General features: G+C 43.4%; 1 protein-coding gene across 2 annotated transcripts in view; it reads left to right on the top strand.

Annotated features, from left to right (window-relative positions):
* The window catches only part of sdhaf3 (succinate dehydrogenase complex assembly factor 3), a 50,197-nt gene extending 34,511 nt beyond the window's left edge, over window positions 1-15,686 (top strand). The window contains exons 1-2 of one of the 2 annotated variants that reach the window (XR_015078440.1): window positions 2,375-5,695; window positions 15,368-15,456. Coding sequence is in view for 1 of the 2 variants with exons in the window: in XM_085988337.1 (XP_085844463.1) it covers window positions 15,368-15,571 (204 nt within the window). In the remaining variant the exon portion in view is untranslated. Of the gene's footprint in view, window positions 1-2,374; window positions 5,696-15,367 lie in introns of those variants that run through there. The other variant, XM_085988337.1, reaches the window with a different exon arrangement.
* The last annotated feature ends 8,239 nt before the right edge of the window (window positions 15,687-23,925 follow it).

A 23,925-nucleotide genomic window follows, 5' to 3' on the forward strand; every position in this document is an offset into this window, starting at 1 on the left:
TAAATATCTGTCACTGTGATATAGTGCTGTGATCAGATTCAGCAAAATGGGCGCCTAAGCATTCAATATGGCGGACAGGGTGTGTGCGCTCATTACACACTAGAAGTGCACTGCCCCCATAATGGTATACCTGCACCCTGGACAGGACTCTCCTATCAGCCCCATCTCCCAACACTGGCCAAAAAGTAAAAACCAGAGTGAACCTGGTCTGGAAACTCACTGGAATGTCATAGGGGAGCACAGCCAGAACACTTCGCACCGCAACAGTGCCTCTAGTCTACTCTGCTGCAGAATACTGCTCTGCCTCAGGGTCCTGCAGCCACCACACAAAGATCGTGGACGTGCAGCTAAACGCCGCCATGAGGACAGTGTCAGGGATGCTCAAGTCCACTCCAACTGAGTGGCTCCCACATTGTCCCGCCTGCCATTCGCCACGACGCCACCGTGCTCCGTGAGCTGGAAAAATCATGAGCAACGTTGACCTTCCCATTCACGAAGACTTGGAAAAACCCACCACAAAAGTGCTTAAAATCGTGCCGGCCATTTTGGGAAACAGCAGCCAATATTTATGCAGCTCATATCGACCCACTGTCCAGATAGACTGAATCGTGGGACACATGCAACATAAAAAACCAACACCTCATCACTGACCCAACAGCAGAGGTCCCTGGCTTCGACCTCCCTCAAAGATAGTGGACGGCGCTCAACCAAATCCACTCGAGGCATGGACGATGCAGCCACTTGCTCCACAAGTGGAAGATGAGTGACAAACCGAAGTGCGACTGTGGCCACGAGTCCCAGACCATTGAACACATCACATCAACCTGCCCACAAAGATCTGTTGTAAGAGGCACCTCATTTCTCCACTCAGCATCTCAGGGGGCCATTGACTGGATAGCCAAATTAGACATCCCATTATAAGCTTTTCCCATCATATGTGGTAAAGGCAGAAAAAGAGACATCTAGAGCACTCGCCTGAAATGAGTTAGCCTCTTTGCATATGCAAATAGGGGACCATATGCCTGTTTGAGGCCCCCTTTGCAAAATTTGTTTGCCCTGATTGCAGCTGGCACAAGGCCAGCTGCGTTCAGGAAATTGTGGTCTACGAGCGGCTTAACTAGTGGCATTTAAAGGGAGCTGCCACCGAACAGCTAAGTTTAAAAAAAATCAAAATACTGAAGGTGGAGCTGGGAGGAGCAGGTGTGCTCCTCTCTTCCCTTCCCCAGGGCAGGTTTTGGAAACTAGTACATTGAGACCTTTTATCTGTGCAGTAGATGCCACAGGCCTTTCCAACTGGGGGTGGAGGAGCCAGGGGCTTTGGGGGGTGGGGACGAGCCAGGTCATTGGGGCTGTGATCTTGGGGGGGAGGGGGGGCAGGACATTGGGGCTGGGGGGGCAGGACATCAGGGTATATTCTGGAGGGGAAGCCAGGACATTGGGGCTGGGGAAAGGCTTGTTTGTGAGGCCTGTGGGGAGCACTCCAAATCCTCTTGGCCCACAAGAAACACTAAGAGCCGATCCTAAGCACTTACAATGCCAGTCAGTATTTCCTGCCTTGGATCTGCTGCCGGGCCTCCCCCTGACTTACTGTTAAATTTAAGTGGCGGACCCGATGATGTCATCGGGCCAAGATTTTTGAATGTTAATGAGGCCCCCACCTGCCTTTTGCGGGAGACTAGTCAATAACCTGATTTGTGTTTGTAAAAATCTAAACTGGCAGGAATGGAGTCGAGTTGCTTGATCCAGATATTTTAACCCGAACCTCTCCTGCCCGTCGGGGAATTTAAAATCAAGACCAATGTGTCAAGAAAAGGTAATTGATCCCTTGTGGGATTGATTACCCCACTCCACTAAAGATTTAAGGGCTTTAGAAGGAATTATACCAGGATTCTACTGGTGTGAGTTCCACTAAGATCTTTCAAAGGTGTAAAGGGAGGAATTCCCCCCTCCTCCCCCCAACATGGCTCCTTGGTGTTCCTGATGGCCCCACTGCTGGGTGTAACTCCTACATGCGTGCTCTCCAGTCCTGGAAATTTCAGGGCCTGGGTATTGTTAGCTGGAGCGCTCACCTAAAATTAGATTGCATAGTATAGCTTTTTGATTGGTCTGAAACTTCTTGATTAATTACGAGTGCTTGTACTGCCAGTCCGAGTGTCTACTATGTCCCTCCTCTAACCCACAAATCAATATGCACTTACATATTGGCAGTGGGGACCCAGCTGGACTACATGCTACTACTTTTAAAATTAGGAAACGCTTGAACTGTTTGAACCGCATCCAATATTTTTGTATGCAGGCATGCACAAGTGACATTAGGTGGTCATGCTGTTTTTTTAAAAAACTTAATTCCATCTGTAGATTAAATCCTGTCAGACTCAGACAGCACCATAGATAACCCAGTGCAATCCTAGAATCTATAAATTGAGAACTGAAAAATCTGGAATTTTAATGGTGCTGGATGATGTATTATGTTTCTAAATTAGGAGAGTCTGATAACTAGCAGCATGTTGTGAATGCTTGGCTGTAAATCAATCTGATGTCATGCCTGAAAGCCATTCACTGACTGATCCACTGTTATCGATTTGACATTGTAATGACATTCTTTTTACTTCTTAATATCGCTGTTTGCTGACTTGTAAGATGTAAAACAAGTGAACTCTTGTATTTCCTCTGTTGGTAGTTTGAGACACAGAAAATTTATGTTAGATTTCATAAGCAGCACTTAGAAACTTTCCTCTCCAACCTAAATTTCTATAAAACATGTGGCTTTTATTTCAGCTTCTTACTGCAACAGTATGACTATGTCCCTCATGTTGGAGGCTGACTAATATCCACTGACTTTACAGAGTGCAATAGAAAGCAGCTCAATTTGCAAATGGTACCACTTCTTTACCTTGCTTCAGTGCTCAAGGTGCCTGTCAGTAATCGTTACGTGCTTCAGACTCCAATGGATAACTGTGCATCCCCAGCTCTGTGCTGCTCATTTAAGGTCATAGACAGTATTTGATTTACTTCCCATTGTTTTAACAGCATAGGTATCATATATATCTCCATATATATGACCAGGCAGAAGTGATGAAAGGTCATCGACCTAAAACGTTAACTTTGTTTTTGACTCCACAGATGCTGCCTGGTCTGCGTATTTCCAGCATTTTCTGTTTTTATTTCAGGTTTCCAGCATCCACAGTATTTTGCTTTGGCATTGGATAGCTCAGCATCCAAATAACTTTTTTTTACAATCGCCTGTTCAATCATTGACCCTCCTTCCTTTCAGGCTGAGTTTTATTGGATTGCTACAAAACCTAATCTATCAACAGATTGAGCCATAAACAGTCTGACTAATATTGTAATTCTTCCTGCTCAAGTACTGAGTATCCTGATCATTGTATCTTTAAAGCTTCAAAAAGAATACAAACATATTCCCACCCTACTTCTCTCCAGTTTTGCAGATATTTACAGTCACTTAATCAAACCTAGTACTTGTAACTATTTGAATTTTTAAAACATTTTTCATTCATAGCAATTTACAGTACAGGACTGAAGTAGGCAATTTGATCCATTCATGCCTGAACCTACTCTGAAAGAGCTATCCACTTGGTCCCATTTCCCTGCCCATAACCTTTTAATTTTTTTCTTTTACAAATATATATCCATTTCCTTTTTAAAAGCTATTATGGATTCTTGGTAGGGCATTCCACATTCTAACAACCCTCTCTATTTAAAAACAATTCTCCTAACCTCTCCCTTCCTCCTTTTTGATGATCTTAAAATGTCTGAGCTCTAGTTACTAATTCATCGACTAGTGAAAAGAGTTTTTCTATCTTTTTCTTTATTAAAAATCCCCTTTCTCTTCCAATTTCCCTCCCTTCTTCACCTTCACCACTCATGCTGGATTACGGTACCACACCCAAGTGGCCTTCAGTCATGTGATATTTAACACACACTGAGCAGGTTATTCGACTGCATGGACATCACAGCCAAACATGATCTTGTCCATTCATGTGTGTTTCAGTAGAGGTCAGTGTATAGAAACTGCAGGTGGTAACCCATAGGCTAACTGTAACACTCCACTGTTACTTTAGTTGAAAGCTAATTTAGCACAGACCAGGAGTCAAATCTGGAAAAAAAGAAAGACTTGCATTTATATAGCGCCTTTCATGACCTCAGGACGTCCCAAAGTATTTACAGACAATGAAGTACTTTTGAAGCGTCGTCACTGTTGGAACCTTGTATGGCTCAGGGATGGATTGTGGGGGAATTTTAACCCCTGAAAAGGGGTGGGTTTGGGTCGGATGGTAATTAAAATTATAAAAAATTTCAAACCCGAGCCCATCCCGCCTCAAACCCGCCCACTTCCAGTTTTAATGGAGGCGCGGTGGAAAACCAACCCGCTCCCAAGACTGGTCCCTCATTTAAATATTTTAATGAGGCTGCGGGCCTCCAATTGTTTTTCAACACTGGCCGGATGGGCTTCGGGAAATCCAGAGGCTAAAGGGATGCAAGTGGCACAAATAGAGATAAATGGGTTTGATCTAATAGCCATTACAGAGACATGGTTGCAAGGTGGCCAAGGTTGGGAACTAAATGTTCCAGGGTACTTGACCTTTCGAAAAGACAGGCAGAATGGAAAAGGAGGGGGAGTAACCTTGATAATAAAGGATGGCATAAGGATAGTAGCGAAAAAGGATCTCTGCTCGGAAGATCAGGAAGTAGAATCAGTATGGATGGAGATGAGGAATAACAAGGGGCAGAAAACATTGGTAGGCGTAGTATATAGGCCCCCTAACAGAAGCTATACCGTTGAACGGAATATTAATCAAGAAATAGTAGGAGCTTGCAACAAAGATAATGCAATAATCTCGGGGGACTTTAATCTTCATATAGACTGGACAAATCAAATTGGCAAAGGTAGTCTGGAGGACGAGTTCATGGAATACATTCGGGACAGTTTCCTGGAACAATACGTCATGGAACCAACCAGGGAACAGGCTATTTTAGATCTTGTATTGTGTAATGAGACAGGGTTAATTAGCAATCTCATAGTAAAGGATCCTCTGGGGCAGAGTGATCATAATATGGTAGAATTTCACATTAATTTTGAGAGTGACTTGCCTAAGTCCGAAACTAGACTCTTAAACTTAAATAAAGCCAATTACATAGGTATGAGGGGCGAGTTGGCTAAGGCAGATTGGAAAAATAGATTAAAAGGTATGGCGGTAGATCAGCAGTGGCTAGCATTTAAAGAAATATTTCATAATTATCAACAAAAATACATTCCATTGAGAAACAAAAACTCCATGGGAAAAGTGATCCAACCGTGGCTAACGAAAGAAGTTAAGGATTGCATTAGATTGAAAGAAGAAGCTTATAATGTTGCAAAGAATAATCGTAAGCCTGAGGATTGGGAGAGTTTCAGAAATCAGCAAAGGTTGACCAAAAAATTGATAAAAAGGGGAAAAAATAGAATGAGAGAAAACTAGCAAGAAATATAAAAGCAGATTGTAAGAGTTTCTACAAGTATATAAAAAGAAAAAGATAAGCAAAAGTAAACGTTGGTCCCTTAGAGGCTGAGACAGGAGAAATTATGGGAAATAAGGAAATGGCAGAAACGTTAAACAAATATTTTGTATCTGTCTTCACAGTAGAAGACACAAAAAGCATACCAAAAATGGTGGGAACCAAGGGTCTACTGAGGGTGAGGAACTTAATGTAATTAATATAAGTAGAGAAAAAGTACTAGCGAAACTAATGGGACTAAAAGCCGACATATCCCCTGGACAAGACGGCCTACATCTTAGGGTTCTAAAAGAGGTGGCTGAAGAGATAGTGGATGCATTGGTTTTGACCTTCCAAAATTCCCAAATTCTGGAATGGTCCCAGCGGATTGGAAGGTCGCAAATGTAACACCGCTATTCAAAAAAGGAGAGAAAAAACAGGGAACTACAGGCCAGTTAGCCTGACATCAGTCATCTGGAAAATGCTGGAATCCATTGTTAAGGAAGTGGTATCAAGTCACTTAGAAAATCATAACATGATCAGGTAGAGTCAACATGGTTTTATGAAAGTGAAATCGTGTTTGACAAATTTATTAGAGATTTTTGAGGATGCAACTAGCAGGGTAGATAAAGGGGAACCAGTGAATGTAATATATTTGGATTTCCAAAAGGCATTCAATAAGGTGCCACATAAAAGATTACACAAGATTAGGGCTCATGGGGTTGGGGGTATGATGGGCCTTCAATAACCACAAAACTAGAAGTTATAGACTTAAACAAGTTGGCTTTTAATCACTAAGATCAGAGCTAACATCTCAACACGCCGACTGGTTCACAGGAATGAGTCATACAGATCCTGGGATCTTTATGTAAGAGAAGTCAGGGGCGGAGCCAAGACCTGGAACCTCCCAGGTTAGTCGGGAAAGAGGAAGTGAAACTATACACAGTGGGGGAGGGTAATATACATGAGTGCAAAACGAATACAGGATCAAGACAAACAGATTTCATTACATTCACCCCTTCTATAGATTTAGTCCATCGGGGTGATGTTTCTTAAAAGTTGGTATAAGTGAGTCTGTCAGGAGGTTTTGCAGTTCTCGGTGATCGGCGCAAAGCCGGTTGGGGTGCCTCTAGGGGAGTGGATTCTGGCTCCTCCGCTGTCCGGGCCTCCGCAGTGTCTTCCAGGTTATCTGCAGTGTCCTCCAGGTTAAAGTTGGGTATCGATACCTCTGGGCGTCCTGTCTCTTTGTAGTGTAGGTCTTCATCGGGTAGTCTCCCATCGTTCTCTCCGCTCCCCGAGGGAGCGAGGTCTTTTATGGAAACAGTGTCCTCTCGCCCGTCAGAGTATTCGATATAGGCGTACTGAGGGTTTGCATGGAGGAGCTGTACCTTTTCCACAAGGGGGTCCGTTTTATGGCCTCTCACGTGCTTCCGCAATAGTACTGTCCCCGGAGACATCAGCCACGCGGGTAGAGATATGCCCGAGGTGGATTTCCGGGGGAAAACGAACATCTTTTCGTGAGGGGAAGCGTTAGTGGCAGTACATAACAGAGACCTTATGGAGTGGAGCACGTCTGGGAGGACTTCCTGCCAGCGGGAGGTCAGAAGGCCTTTTGACTTTAAGGCTAACGTGACAGCCTTCCAAACAGTAGCATTCTCCCTTTCCACTTGCCCATTACTCCGGGGGTTGTAGCTGGTGGTTCTGCTAGTGGCTATCCCCTTCGAGAGCATGAACTGGCGCAGCTCGTCACTCATGAATGACGTCCCCCTATCGCTGTGTATGTAGTTCGGCATGCCAAACATGCAGAATAGATTACAGAGACACTTTATGACCGTGGCACTGGTCATGTCTGGGCAGGGAATGGCGAAGGGGAAGCGGGAATATTCATCAATGATATTGAGGAAGTATACGCTACGGTCGGCAGAGGGAAGGGGTCCCTTGAAGTCCAGACTTAGGCGCTCGAATGGCCGTGTGGCTTTGATAAGGTGTGCACGGTCAGGCCTGTAGAAACGAGGCTTGCATTTCGCACAGATGTGGCAGGCTCTGGTCATTGCCCTGACCTCCTCGATGGAGTGGGGCAGATTGCGGGACTTTATAAAATGGTATAGTCGGGTGACCCCTGGGTGACAGAGGTCATTGTGGAGACCCTGTAATTTGTCCGTATGAAGGCTGGCACACATTCCCCGCAATAGGGCGTCTGGGGGTTCATTAAGGGCTCCCGGCCTGTACATAATATCATAGTCGAACGTGGATAGTTCGATCCTCCACCTGAGTATTTTGTCATTCTTGATTTTCCCCCTTTGTTATTAAACATGAAAGCCACCGACCGCTGGTCGGTGAGCAGGGTGAAACGTTTGCCGGCTAGGTAGTGTCTCCAGTGCCGCACTGCCTCCACTGTAGCCTGTGCCTCCTTCTCGACAGAAGAGTGCCTGATTTCAGGTCCGTGAAGGGTTCGGGAGAAGAAGGCCACAGGTCTCCCAGCCTGATTGAGGGTCGCAGCTAAGGCAAAGTCTGACGCATCGCTTTCGACTTGAAAGGGAATGCATTCGTCCACTGCACACACTGCAGCCCTTTCAATGTCCTGTTTAATACTGGTGAAAGCCTCCCGAGCTTCAGCTGATAGTGGGAAGGACGTCGATTTAATGAGGGGTCGGGCCTTATCAGTAATTGGGCACCCATTGGGCATAATACGAAAAAAATCCCAGGCACCTTTTTAAAGCTTTGGGATTGTGTGGCAGGGGCAGTTCCTTTTAGGGGGCGTAATCGGTCAGGGTCCGGTCCAATTACCCCATCTTCCACCACACAGCCGAGGATACAGAGACGGGTTGTGTTGAAGACACATTTGTCTTCGTTGTAGGTTAGATTCAGCTTTAGGGCAGTTTTTAAAAATCTCGCAAGATTTAGATCGTGGTCTTGCTGGTTGTGCCCGCAGATAGTGACATTGTCCAGATAGGGGTAGGTAGCTTGTAGTTTATTCTCGTCAACCATGCGGTCCATCTCACGTTGGAAGACCGAGACCCCATTTGTTACCCCGAAGGGCACTCTGAGAAAATGGTAGAGGCGCCCGTTCGCCTCGAAGGCGGTGTATGGGCGGTCCTCCGTTCTAATGGGGAGCTGGTGATACGCGGATTTGAGGTCGATAGTCGAGAAGACTCGGTATTGCGCAATCTGGTTGACCATTTCTGATATGCGGGGTAAAGGGTAGGCATCCAGCTGGGTATAAATATTAACAGTCTGGCTGTAGTCAATTACCATCCGTTTCTTTTCGCTATTTTTAACTATGACTACTTGGGCACGCCACGGGCTGGTACTGCATTCAATAATGCCTTCCCGCAGGAGTCTGTCCATTTCTGCCTTGATAAAGTGTCTGTCTTCCAGACTGTACCGTCTACTTTTGGTCGCTATGGGCCTACAGTTCGGAGCGAGATTAGCGAATAAAGAGGGCGGGCTGATTTTTAAGGTTGATAGGCCACAGACTGAGTGGCGGCTGGGACCCGCCATATGCTAGCGTGACACTTTCGTGGTGGCACTGGAAGTCCAGGCCCAAGATTACATTAACACAGAGTTCTGGCATCACGAGGAGTTTAAAATCCTTGTAGTCCGTGCCTTTTACAGTCAGTGTTACCACACAGTAGCCCAAAATGTCCGAAGTGTGGGGCTTAGCAGCCATAGCAATTCTGCTCCGTGTAGGGGTTACCGTTAATGAGTGCCGCCGTACCAGGCTAGGGTGGATAAAACTCTCGGTACTCCCACAGTCAATTAAACATTTCGTTAAATTCCCGTTTACCTGTATGTCCATCATGGATTTTGTCAACGGGTGTGGCCTGGATTGATCCACCGTGATCAAAGCCACTGTTGGGCCCTGGGCGGCCGTTGAGTCGGGAAAAGATGGCCGATCCCAAGATGGCGGCCTGCACAGCACGCACGAGGCGGTGACGGAGTTGGAAATCGGATTCCCCTGCAGACTTTGCTAAAATGCCCCTTTTTCTTACATTTGAAGCATGTAGCGTCCTTCGCTGGGCATCGTTGTCTGGGGTGCTTGGCCTGGCCGCAGAAGTAGCATTTCGGGCCTCGAACCATTGCCGCTGTAGTAGGACTCCTGGGTGAACTTCTGTGTGGGGACTCCGGCGGCATAGAGCTGGTCTGAGACCTGGATGGGGAAGATGGTTGATACCAAGATGGCGGCACCCTCGGCGCGCACAAGGCGGTGAGGGCCGCATGGCCGGAAGAATAAGAGTCAGAGTTTCTCTGGGCCACGTCCAGCGATCGCGCAGTGGCCACTGCCTTTTTTAAGCCCAGGACCTCCTTCTCCAGCAGTCTCTGCCGGATATAATTCGATTTGAGGCCCGTGATGAAGGAATCGCGGACCAATTCGTCAGAGTACGCGTTGGCCGTCACGGCCTTGCAGTTGCAGTCCCGGACCAGGTCCTTTAGGCCCTGTAAGAAATCGTCCATTGATTCCTCTGGTCGCTGCCTGCGTGTAGCCAGCAGATGTCTGGCGTACACTTCGTTTACCGGCCTCTGGTATTGGGCCTTCAGGATAGTGATGGCCTCCATGTAAGAGGTGGCGTCCCGGATGAACGAATAAATCCGATGACTTACGCGAGTAGTCAGTAGACTCAGTTTATCGACCTCGCTAGCGGATGAGGCCCCCGCGAAGAGTTCAAAGCATTTGAGCCAGTGTCCAAATTGATTTGATGCTTCAGCAGAATGTGGATCCAAGTCCAGACGCTCTGGTTTTAGGAGTCGATCCATTCCTAGTATTCTTTAGTGATTAAAATTGATGGGCCTTCAATAACCACAAAACTAGAAGTTATAGACTTAAACAAGTTGGCTTTTAATCACTAAGATCAGAGCTAACATCTCAACACGCCGACTGGTTCACAGGAATGAGTCATACAGATCCTGGGATCTTTATGTAAGAGAAGTCAGGGGCGGAGCCAAGAGCCAAGACCTGGAACCTCCCAGGTTAGTCGGTAAAGAGGAAGTGAAACTATACACAGTGGGGGAGGGTAATATACATGAGTGCAAAACGAATACAGGATCAAGACAAACGGATTTCATTACACAGCGTTTACAATTTAAAAATTCCTTCCTCCGATTGCTTTTCATTTCTGTTCTGCTCATGTTGCTTCCCCTTGTAGAACACAGCACCGACAGCAGCACTTACTACAATCGCATCATTATTGATTTCACTGAAAGTCTTCGCGTGCTGTCGAGCTAGCTCACTGGCTTGGCATATATTCACAGCATTTTCCAATGTTAGTTTGGTTTCTCTCAACAGACGTTCCCTGACTTTTTTATCATGAATACCAAACACCATCTGGTCACGAATCATGGATGCTTTCAGCTCAGAGAAATTACATGTCTGTGCTTTCGGTTTCAGATCGGTCACAAAGCTATCAAAAGTCTCATTTTGCCGCTGTGTCCTTGAACGGAACACGTATCTTTCATAGGTTTCATTCTTTTTGGGAGAACAATATGTATCAAATTTCTTTAGCACATCGTCTAAATTTTCTCTGTTCTCCTCTGGATTAAATACAAATGTATTAAATACCTCTATCGCCTGTGGGCCTGCAACCGTGAGCAGCAACGCTATTTTTCTTGCGTCTGGCTTCGTACCGAATCCGATGGCAGCAATGTAGAGTTTGAATTGTTTGAAAGTCCGCCAATTGTAGTCGACATTTCCCGTGAGATTCAAAAACTCCGGTGGCCTCAAATTCTCCATGTCGCTTTTCACAATTTTCAGCAGATCTTCACCAATCCTGGTACCATGTTATGTTCATTAATAACTAGACATTCTTATGAACAGCTAGCTTCTAGCTAGACATTTATTCAGTACACGTTCTCTAGGTACAGCATCTGTCGAGATTCAGCATGTGTACTTCTGTGTGCAGGCTTCCATCTTGACTACTGCCTCCTGGGTAGCCTAGTGCATCGTGGGTAGTGTAGTCTTAAACACATACAACTAAATATACAGCTCTACGGCTCCATCTAGTGTACCACTCCAGAATGACATGTTATTGATCATTACATACTCTTATTTCTTATGACTGCTACGTGGAAGAGGTAAGAGGCTTTTCAGCACTGCTTGTTGGCCGGGGGGAGCAGGAGTGCTCCCCCAATCCCCCCCCCCCCCTGGCCCACCAAGCAAATCTGTTAGCCTCTCCAGCAATCGTACCCCCACCCCCGTTATCCAATGCCTTCCCAATATCCTCCACGCCCTGCGATCTCTTCCCCCCCCCCCCCCATGTCCTCCACGGGCCAGCCACGATCTCACCACCGCACCCCACCCCCCCCCCACCCTGATCTTTCCCTCCCTGCTTTACGCGTCCCACTGCGGCCTGGTGCCACAGACCTAGCCAGCCTCTCGATGTATCTGGCTGCGGCCAGGAAACTGATTTCAAAAATGGTAACCGGGTCCTGCTGTTAAATTCGGAGGGCCTAAAGGAAACCCGTTTTTCTGGTTTTCCAACCACAAAAGTGCTCCCCCGGTAAGTGGGGCCTTTATTTCCAAACCATTGAGACAGCTTGTATTTGAAGAATAATTTGTGCATAGTACATCAGTTTGTTTTTTTCTAGCTAATTCTTATCCTACTAGTTATCTGTAACTGTAAATCCACAACACTGAATGTTGGAGCAGTGGAGTTGCCACAAATTAGTAGTTACCTGCGAGCATGGCAATCCTGCCTCTTGAATGCAGAAGTGAATATCCCAGAGCAGGGGAAAGATGGAATGACAACTAATAAAATATTCAAGCAAGGAGGGAGAGAGAACACAGACAACTACAGGCCAGTTAGCCTGACATCAGTCATCAGGAAAATGCTGGAATCCATTATTAAAGAAGTGGTAACAGGGCACTTAAATCATAATATGATTAGGCAGAGTCAACATGGTTTTATGAAAGGGAAATGGTGTTTGACAAATCTATTAAGAGTTTTTTGAGGATGTAACTAGCAGGATAGATAAAGGGAAACTAGTGGATGTAGTATATTTGGATTTTCAAAAGGCATTAGAAAAGGTGCCACATAAAAGATTGTTGCACAAGATGAGGGCTCATGGGTTGGGGGTAATATATTAGCAAGGATAGAGGACAGAAAACAGAGTAGGAATAAATGGGTCATTTTCAGGTTAGCAGGCGGTTACAATCTATATTAATGACTTGGATGATGGGACCATGTGTAATGTATCCAGGTTTGCTGATGATACAAAGCCAGGTGGGAAAGTAAGCTGTGAGGAGGACACAGAGTCTGCAAAGGGATATAGATAGGTTAAGTGAATGGGCAATAAGGTGGCAGGTTGAATATAATGTGGGGATATGTGAGGTTATTCACTTTGGTAGAAAGAATAGAAAAACGGAATATTTTTTAAATGGTGAGAAACTATTAAATGTTGGTGTTCAGAGGGATTTGGGTGTCCTCGTACAAGAAACACAAAGTTAGCATGCAGGTACAGCAAGCAATTAGGAAGGCAAATGGCATGTTGGCCTTTATTGCCAGGGGGTTGGAGTACAAGAGTAAGGAAGTCTTGCTGCAATTGTACAGGGCCTTGGTGAGACCACACCTGGAGTACTGTGCACAGTTTTGGTCTCCATACCTAAAGAAGGATATACTTGGAAGGGGGTGTAACGAAGGTTTACTAGATTAATTTCCTGGGATGAGAGGGTTGTCCTATGAGGAGAGATTGAGTAGAATGAGCCTATATTATCTGGTGTTTAGAAGAATGAGAGGTGATCTTATTGAAACCTATAAAATTCTGAGAAGGCTTGACAGGGTAAATGCTGAGAGGCTGTTTCCCCTGGATGCTGGAAAGTCTAGAACTAGGAGGCATTGTCTCAGAATAAGGGGTTGCCCAATTAGAACTGAGATGAGGAGAAATTTCTTCATTCAAAGGGTTGTGAATCTTTGGAATTCTCTACCCCAGAGGACTCTGGCTGTTCAGTTGTTGAGTATATTCAAGGCTGAGATCGATAGATTTTTGGACTCTAAGGGAATCTAGGGATATGGGGATCGGACGGGAAAGTGGAGTTGAGATCAAAGATCAGCCATGATCTCATGGAATAGCGGAGCAGGCTCGAGGAGCTGTCGGGCATACTCCTGCTCCTAATTCTTATGTTCTTAAAATAACACATTTCTAATATTCTGTCTGGCTGTTAATTACATTTTCTTAATGGAGTATCTCACAAGGAAAAAGCTTTTTAGTCGATCTTGAATTATTGCAGTGCCACCATCTCATACAAGGATTCACATTCAGAATAAGTCGAGAGCTAATCCTAACTGCTTTCCGCCTGATGTGTCAGTGATTGATGGGAAGGTTAAATATTCCAGTAAGGTGGAATGAACGGACTCTTCTGCCAAAAACTTATGCTATGTCACACATTCAAATGCATATTTTCTTTAATAGAAAATATAATAAAGACTTGTATAACCTGACTAATATGTTAACAGCTAGTACTAATTTTCTATTCCAGCAATGGTGGTTTATTTAATTTAACTTTTGACTACCATTGTTCAGTTAGTCAAAGTGCTGTACAGTTTTTCAGCAGGTCACAGAAATGTATTTAATATAAATTCCAATCTTAATGATTTTTCACATCCCCTTTTGGTATTGCAATAATACAGGAAACTCTCATTTAAACGGCACCTAAATATCCGGAATTCTCTAATAACCACCAAAATTCATACTCCGAAAACAACAGCTCAATAGCCGGAAATGTTGCCGAGTCAGAGTCTCTCGCGGTGGCTGAGTTAGTCAGTGGGGCTAGTTCTCCAAACTGCCACGACTCGGCTTCTTGGCGCCGTCGGAAGCCTCTTCCGATCCGAACACCTCAATAACTGGAAATGTTGCCGAGTCCGAGTCTCCCGCGGTGGCCGAGTTAGTCAGTGGGGTTAGTTCTCCAAACTGCCACAAACTTAATCAAGCATCTTCCACCATCCATTTAACACAACATTCTGTAGGGGAGTACCCAATTATACTGCACATTTCTTGATTTTTAAAATTTTTGTTTCTTAAAAATAGCCTTGGTAGATATACTTCTCCGTTATCCAGAATTTTTAATCAACCGGCACCATCCCAGTCCCGTCGGTGCCGGATATGAAAGAGTTTCCTGTACCTTTTTTAAATTCCAAATTTATAAAAAAAATGTGCCAAGAGCCAGCCAGCTAGCATCTTAAATTTAATTAAATTCAGTATCTGCAGAACCATTGCCTGAATAGATACTTCAATACCTATTTCAAGAAAATCTTCAAATCACTTTCTTTACCTTTTTGAACTAGATTTACAACAAAAGTCTGGAAGAAGTACATTAAAACAGTCTTCAGTTATTAGAACACATAGATATTTTCATCAGAACAAAATAGGTAAAGCTAAATTGAAGTCCCTTAATTCAGTAAAATAATTTTTTTAGATTTGTACCCAATTTCAATTTAACTACTCAAAGCTTTTTACTCAAATGTATCTATTTAAAATAAAATGTTCTTACAGCAGTTTAAAAAAAACAGCTTAAATTATCTCTGAATTATGTAGCTTTTTTTATTAAAAAACATTGAAAATACAATTTAAGCTGAGAGCAGGAGTGTGAACTGGTATTTTCTGCTAATCTCCAAACAAATTAAAATAAGTCTCTGAATACTGTACTCTTAACTTTTAGGAGGGACATCTACTGTAAATAGATGCTCTCCTTTATAGGAAGCTATATGTTAATTTCTTGATGGATAAACCAGTTTCTAATGCATTAGTGCAACTGTTGGTCTGTGTGCTGTCTTTAATCTCAGCCTGTTTGATAAAATATCATTGTTAGTGTGCCTAATAAGCACTCTTCAGTTTTAACCTAAAGACCTCTGATGCAGCGTTCTATTTTGTCTTTGCTCAGGCGTATGCAGATGTACTACAAGCTCAGACTATGGAGAGTGTGATGCATCCAACGCAGAAGGTCAACTATGGAGCCCACCTGACAACAAATAAACTAAAAGGCTTTAGTGGAGAACAGATTGGACAGCTGTATGAACTGATGCAAGAAGCCACAAAACCTAATCACCAGTTCAATATTGAAGATGACCCCTATCACAAGAAGTAATTTAATAACTACCACAACATTGTGTACTTAACAAACTGGGGAATTGTATCTGTTGTACCTGCTTTCTATGTATTGTTTGTCTCTGTTAGAAATAATAAAGTCTTGAAAATTTAAAGTGTAATTTTCCTGTATGCAGCGATGTTTAGTGATTAGCCCATTTGCTTTTAGCATGACAGATTGTAAACAGGTGACCAGATCAATGGATTTTTACAATATGTATTTCGGAAGAGCAATCAAAAAACAGTTCAACGTTTTCTAATAATAAATACCTGAATATTGAACCAATTCTTGTGTAAAACTGTATCAAAATCATAGGCCTATTTTTGTGCAAAGAAATTTTCCCACATGGATTACATTGGCTGTTTCTGTGCTATCAAGCCTTTCGGCCCAACCAGTCCATGCTGCCGTTTATGCTCCACTCGAGCCCCCTCCCATCTTTCCTGATCTAACTCTTATCAGCATAACCCTCTATTCCCTTCTCCCTCGTATGCTTATCTAGCTTCCCCTTAAATGCATCTATACTATTCACTTCAACCACTCCCTGTGGTATCGAGTTCTGCATTCTCACCACTCTCTGGTTAAAGAAGTTTCTTCTAAATTCCCTATTTGATTTCTTGGTGACTATCTTCTATTGCTGGCCTCTAGTTTTGCTGTTCCACACAAGTGGAAACACTCTGGGCTGGATTTTGTCAATGGGGAGCTTTTGGAGGCGGGACTCCTACTTGTTGGGTTTTAGTCCCGCCTCCATCGACTTGTGGCCAACCCACGCTATTTTCCCTTGATTGACCTTGTTGAGCCTGCCCAACGGGCTTAGCAGGCCAATTAAGGGAAAGCCAGTTACAGGTGACGTCAGCGAGTGGTGTTTCATCTGTTAAGAGCTTTTGACAGATGAAATGTCATCGTTTGACTGCTCTGTGAAGCTGTCAAACACTGACAATCTGTCTTCTAAGTTGTGTCTTTACTCAAGACTCAATTAGAAAGCCTTCCTGACCAGAAAGCAGAAGGCTGCAGCTTTTGACAGTTCAGCGGCCATTCTGCTTTCTGTGCGGGTGAGCTGAGGGACTCCCGAGACCTGAAGGGAGGAAGCCTGCAGGAAAAAGTAAAGGTAAGTAAAATTATTAAAACACTTTACACACACCTCACACACTTACCTCTGCACACATGCACCCATTACGGACATCTTGACCCCCGCAGACCGACGGCCCGCCTCGCTGACCCTGGCGAGGTTCGGAGCCATTGGGAAGCCCACACTTCAAAAGCTTTTGACAGATGAAACGGCACTCGCTTCAGGGCTCAAAATAGGGATTAGCCAAAAAACTACCTGTTAACAGGCAGTTAATTGGCATTAATCCCCTTCCCGCCTCGAGGAAGCGGGACCCAGTGCGGTTCGGCTACCCGCCTCCTGGCAAATTCTGCCATTTTCCTGGCAGTCCCGCCTCCCCAGGGCTGGCAAAATCTAGCCCTCTGTCTACTCTATCAAAACCTTTCAGAAATTTAAAGATCTCTATTAGGTCACCCCTCAGCCTTCTCTTTTCAAGAGAAAAAGAGACCCAACCTCTTCATCCTTTCCTGATAGGTATAACCTCACATTTCTGGTGGTATCCTTGTAAATCTTTTTTACACCCTCTCCAGTGCCTTTATATCCTTTTTGTAATCTGGCAACCAGAATTGTACATAGTACTTCAAATGTAGCATAACTTCTCTACTTTTCAATTCTATCCCTCTAGAAATAAACCCTAGTGCTTGGTTTGCTTTTTTTTATAGCCTTATTAACCTGTGTTGCTACGTTTAGTGATTTGTGTATTTGAACTCCGAGATCCCTTTGCTCTTCTACCCCATTTAGATTCTTATTTTCTAAGTAATATGTGACCGTCTTATTTTTCTTACCAAAATGTAATACCTCACATTTATCTGTGTTGAAATTCATTTGCCAATTTATATGCCCATTCTGCAAGTTTATTGATGTCTTCTTGTAATTTGATGCCGTCCTCCTCAGTACCGACTATTGCTTCCCCCCCCCCCCCCCAAATTTACTGTCATCCGCAATTCTGCTACTTGTCCTCTGACTCCGCATTCTCTGACCTTATTCATTCATCTGTTATGTGGTGCCTTACCGAAGGCCTTTTGGAAATCTAGATACAGTACATCTACTGCATTACCCTTGTCTACTTGGTTACCTCTTCAAAGAATTAAATGAAGTTGGCCAAGCAAGACTCTTTTGAAATCTATATTGACTATTCATTATATTTTTGATTTCTAGATGTTCTGTTTTTTTTCCCTTTAGTGGGGATTCCATTATTTTTCCTACCACCAATGTTAAGCTGACTAGTCTATAGTTCCCTGGACATGTTCTATCTCCCTTCTTAAATATAGGTATTATGTTCGCTATCTGCCAGTCCTCTGGCACGAAACCTTTTTCTAACGAATTATTATACGTGTAATAGTACCTCTGTTATCTCTTTCCAAGATTCTTTTAAGATGCGAGGATGTAATCTGTCCAGACCAGGGGTTTTATCCTTTGAGTTTGATTAGTTTATTTAATATTTCTCCTTTATTTTAAATGCGGTTATATCCTTTCTAATCTCATCATCCAATGTCATACCTACCTGATCTGTCTCCCTGGTAAATACTGAAGCAAAGTAATTATTTAACATTTCTGCCATTTCACTGTTGCTGCCTGTGATTTTATCCTGACCATCCCTTAATGGCCCTATTCCCATCCTGACTCTCTATTTATGTACCTGTAGAATATTTTACTATTTTTTTATGTTCCTTGATAATTTAATTTCATAGTTTCTCTTTGCCTTCCTAATTTTTTTGACTTCTCTCCTAATTTCTTTGTATTCTCCCTTGTCATGCTCTCCCCCTGCTGTCCATGTACTTAGTGTATGTCTCTTTCCTTACCCTCAATTTTTCCCTTATGTCTTTATTCATCCATGGTGTCTCATTAGTGTTTAGCTTGTTCTTGTATTTTAGCGGAATATATTTTTCCTGGACTCTGAACGCTGTTTTAAATGTTTCCCATTGCTATTCTATATCATTCCCTGGCCATCTATGTCCTCCCTTAGTTTAATCTTTCCTATGCTCTCCTTTCCTGTTCTGTTTATATTTAGGCTGGTTTCATTTCTTGTAGATCCCTTGTTATGAATGCTTTGTGCATTCAGATAAAGAGCTTTTAATTTTAACTTACCATTATTCCCTGCTTTCACCTTATTCGCTGATCTCTCTGTTGCTTCCTGTCACACTCTGCTTATCTTTACCCAAATCGCCACACTGCTCTATTGCCTTGACTTTCCTCTTTAGATTTCTAAATTTCCCCTCACCTGACCCCCTTCTCGACTCCCTTCTCTTTTTCCCCCCCCCCCCACCCCCCCCCCACTTTTTAGTTTAATGCCCTATCTACAGCCCTCGTTATTGATTTGCCAGGACACTGGTCCCAGCCAAGTTTAAGTGGAGCCCTTCCCAATGGAACAGCTCCCTCTTTCCCCAGTACTGGTGCAAATGCCCCATGAATCAAAACCCTTTCCTCCCACACCACTGTGAGCCACACATTAGAGAAACAAAGTTTTGTGACAATGCATGTTGAGCAATTTGTAATCTTGTAAAAAGTATGCAAAGAATCAGATTGCTTCAGTTAAATGATTATGCCATTGAACAATTGATTATGGTTGCAGTTTTCATGGAATATCTTTCTTCTTATACTGAGAAGGAACTTGCCTATAAAATGAATATATACCCATTTAAAATTAAATTTAGCCCCAATGTTAAAACTAAATCTAATTCAACCTTAGGTCATTGTTTTAGCAATTTTTAAAAAATGTATTCATTCATGGGATGTGGGCCTTACTGGCATCTCTGGCATTTATTGCCCATCCCTAGTTGCCCTCGAGAAGGTGGTGGTAGGCTGCTGCCTTGAACCATTGCAGTCTGTGTGGTGAAGGTACTCCCGATGCTGTTAGGGAGCTCCAGGATTTTGACCTAGTGCCGATGAAGGAATGGCGATATACTTTCAAGTCAGGAAGATGTGTGACTTGGAGGGGGAGGGGAACTTGCAGGTGGTGGTGTTCCGATGCGTCTGCTGCCCTTGTCTTTCTAGGTGATAGAGGCTGCAGGTTTTCGAGATGCTGTCAAAGAAGCCTTGGCGAGTTGCTGCAGTGCATCTTGTAGATGGTATATACCGCAGCCATGGTGCACCAGTGGTGGATGTGATGCCAATCAAGGGGACTGCTTTGTCCTGGATGCTGTCGGGGTTCTTGAGTATTGTTGGATCTGCGCCCATCCAGGTAAGTGGAGAGTATTCCATCGCACTCCTGACTTGTGCCTTGTCAGTGGTGGAAAGTCTTTGGGGAGTCAGGAAGTGAGTCACTCGCCATGGAATAGCCAGCCTCTGCCCTGCTCTTGTAGCCATAGTATTTATGTGACTGGTCAAGTTATGTTTCTGGTCAATGGTGACCCCCAGGATGTTGAATCTGCTGAAATGTAATTTGAATAGAAAACAAATGTACAAATATCCTGAGTAATGTGGTCATTTTAATGTTGCTGTCTAGAATAATTTAGCCTGGCATTACTAAGGGAGTGCTGCACTGTCATAAGCAGTTAAAGTAAGGGCCCATCTGCCCTCTCGCGGACCTCATGTTCCCATAGCACTATTCACAGTAGATCACGGAAGTTCTGGTTTCCTGCCCAATATTTATCCCTCAGCTAACACAAAAAACAGATTGTCTGGTCACTAATTTCAATGCTGTTTATGGGACCCTGCTGTGTGCTCAAAACTACTTAATTAGCAGTAAAATGCTTTGGGATGTCCTGGTGTTGTGAAAGGTGCTCTATGCAAATGTTTTCTTATGACAAAGGTACAATGACAACTACCAGCAAAGTAAATATTCATGTGCGGGATTTGCTATTGCTGGCCATATATGTATCGGCTGGACATGAGTGGAATCCCTTTCATTTAAAGAAATTCAATGGGTTAATACATGCAAGAGAAAGTGGGTTCTATCCAGAGCCTTCTGTACTAAGGAGAATTCAACCACATTATAAAATTGTATTGCCCTGTTCTGCTGCTGTGCCGTCAGACTAAAAATGGTAAATAGACCATCTGTAAGCCAACAAAGGTAGGTACACACTGTGTCCTGGCTAATAGTCCCCATTTACGACCTGAAAGGAGCCTATTGCATTAAAATTGAGAGCAGTGGTTACTTCACTAACACTGGCAGTGCTGTATCTACACTGGATCTGGGTTGCAGGTCTGGGACCGGAAGGTGTTATGGGTCATTTAGGGCTTCCTTGATGAAACAAAGTCTTCTGAGGTACAACTCCTCGCTCATGCCTTTGTATGAGCTCAAAGGTCTATAAAAGGTAATGGATAGGCAGTGGCAAGTGAGTCTCAAACTTCTCCAATACTGGCAGAATTTTTTTTGCTCCCTTTGGGACTGTTTTTCTTCCATGAACATAGTGTATGGAGGGAAACCTATAGTGAACACTGGTTCACTGTATGGGATGGGGTGTGAAATAGGTGGTCTCCAGAGATTTCATCATTCAGGCACTTTGAACTAGCAACTCAGCAACAAAAAAGAAAATTGTCCCACAACTAGTAGAGGTACAGGCCAACCTGTACTTGACCTCTTTAAATTAAGTATTTCTTCCATGATCAGCTAGTCCTGGCAGCCCAGTACACCTCTTTTACACCAATGTCCTTTAAGCTGAGGGCAACAGAAGCGGAAATGACAGGAATTATGTTTCATGTGATCATTCTGGTAATTTGCTTACACCTGCTGTAAAAGTGACAGGCCCTACTCTTCTGGTGGAATTTCTTTAGGAGACCCATTGAAAATTGGTCCTGTCCTATAATGCACCCATATCTCCTTGGACCACTGTCTCTTGTCATCCATTGTCTGATTCTTTCTGGCTCCCTCTTTCTCTCCATATGACCCTCATGTCCCCAGTTATTTCTCATTTTACCTCTTTTTTTATGTGTCTTCTCTGTTTTTGCCTATCCCAGTGATCTGGACCTCCCACCCACTGAGCGCTGCAGAGATGATCCAGTGTTACAATGGATCAAATGATGGAATATACATTGGACAATGTAATTCCATCATTTGTTCATCAGCTCAATATGCCTGCCCATATATGAGTGTCACTCATCACTTTGGGTGGGGGATCCAACAGCAAGGCACAACAGCGTGTATTTATGGAAAGAAGAGACTGGCCAAGGAATGGAGGACCATGAATTATAGTCATTGGTTAGGATGGGCCCAAGGTTCTTGAACAAGTGAAAGTGCTCCTCAGGTTGTGCTCATCATGTTGGTCCAGAGATTACACGTATAACAGATTTGGGGGCTTGGGGCGTGATGAAGAAGGAATACAGAGAATGGTGCCAGGTCTGCCAATAATGTGGAACACTGGAGAGGGGCAGAAATGCAAAGGGTGGGGTAAGCAGCGAGACCCCTTAGATATGTGGGAGCGGGGGGAGTCCAAAAATGGTACATGGCAGTAATTGATAAAATGCCCAGAGTGGAAGATTAAAGGAATGGTGAACAGGCAACCAAAAAAAGGTTGAATTTTATTTCCAACATTGATTGGTTGGCTTCCTAATTAATTGATTTTTATGATGGTAAAGATATAGGGGTTTGGTTGGTTTTCTGAGTTTTCTGGACTTGGGAAACAATTAATATTAATTGATTTATTGTATGTACATTGCAATATCTTGTAAAATGTTGAATTTGGTGAAAAGCAGAAAGTACACTTGAATTGGTTATGGTGATGATTTACTTACTGTTTATGGGCACACAAATGAGTCGCAGCCCTTTCCCTTGTCCAAAAAGAATCTAAAATCTGTTGGGAAGTTGTTGCAGATCAACTTTGATGGAAATGAAATTAAGTATTTTAACCCAACTATTACAAAGTTAATACCATAGACTGCATTTTTCAATACAAGAATGAAAGTCCTCCTGTTAACTTTAGCAACAAAGTTGTCATGCGTATAAGATGGATTCCTGTTTTATACTCATGCCAACTTTTTTACTAAAGTTATCACCAGAAGGAATTTTACTGACCTGTATCCCATTAAAATGAGATTTCACTGACAGAGAAACTATTGACACAAGCTGAAAATGGTGGCAGTGAATTGCAAGGGAAATGATTCCTTTGCTGTAAATTACTATGATTTGTATTAGGCAGTAGTTGAATTCAACTCATGGTAATGACAAATACGTGGTAATGGCAAATACATGGGAGAATACATGTGTTATTTGTGGCAAAGTTATAAATCACCCTGGGATACAGGATTGGTTCAAGCCCATTCCTTAAGAGTTGAATTCAGGTACAATTAACCAGTATAATACAAGGTTTTACCATTTGATAAAAAGATTGTTTTTCCTACTTTATATTAATGGATGTCCTGTGGCATTGCTCAGGGTAAGTTGGAGATGGACTATATTATAAAGAACATTCAATGTACTATAATAGTTGAGGGACAAAAAAAATCTTCTGGTTCTCTGCTCTTTTCCTACTCTTAATTCTTTTTGTTTTGCTCTTTGTTTTTATCTTCCACCCTTTTTCTTTCTTTCATAATGTTTTCATGTCAGTATTGCTTTGTTCAACTCTATTTTCCATTATTTTTGTCTCACTCTTTATGTAAACCCCTTCCTTCTTTCCTCTGTCTCTTTATTTCTATTGCCCCTGTGGCTTTCTCACATTCATGGTGGGACAATAGGATAGCCCCTGTGGAATTTCACGACCAGCAATAATAATGTTGCTAAAGTAATGCTGTGGGTTGAAAATGCAACGGAGTGTCAGGGTCAGACCGTGTAGAAACCAGCAGCGTTCATCCAGGAGGTTCTGAGCAATAATTCGGGTATAGAATAGGTAATGAAAAGAACCTCAATTCAATCTTGGGAGCTTTGAGCATCCAAATAGGATAGTCAAGTCAATTTGTAGACACCTGAAAAGCCAGCAATGACTGATTGCAGGGGAGGAGGGAAGAGTCATATGGCATAGGAGGCCATTCAGCCCATTGAGTCTGCGCCAGATCTCTGTAGAGCAATCCAGTCAGTCCCATTCCCCGCTCTATCCCGTAGCCCTGCAAGTTTATTTCCCTCAAGTGCCTATCCAGTCTCCCCTTGAAAACATTGAGTGTCTCCGCTTTCACCACTTCCGTTGGCAGCGAATTCCAGGTCATCACCACTCGCTGTGTAAAAAGGTTTTCCCTCGCATTCCCCCTGTATCTCTTGACAAAAACCATAAATCTGTGTCCTCTAGTCCTTCTACCATCAACTAATGGGAACAGCCTTTCCCCGTCTAGCCGATCCAAACCCATCATAATCTTGTACACCTCTATCAAATCACCCCTCAAC

The sequence above is a fragment of the Somniosus microcephalus genome, chromosome 5 (assembly GCF_052327205.1).
Source record: "Somniosus microcephalus isolate GS21.2 chromosome 5, FLI_Smic_1.0, whole genome shotgun sequence".
Taxonomy (NCBI): Eukaryota; Metazoa; Chordata; class Chondrichthyes; order Squaliformes; family Somniosidae; genus Somniosus; species Somniosus microcephalus.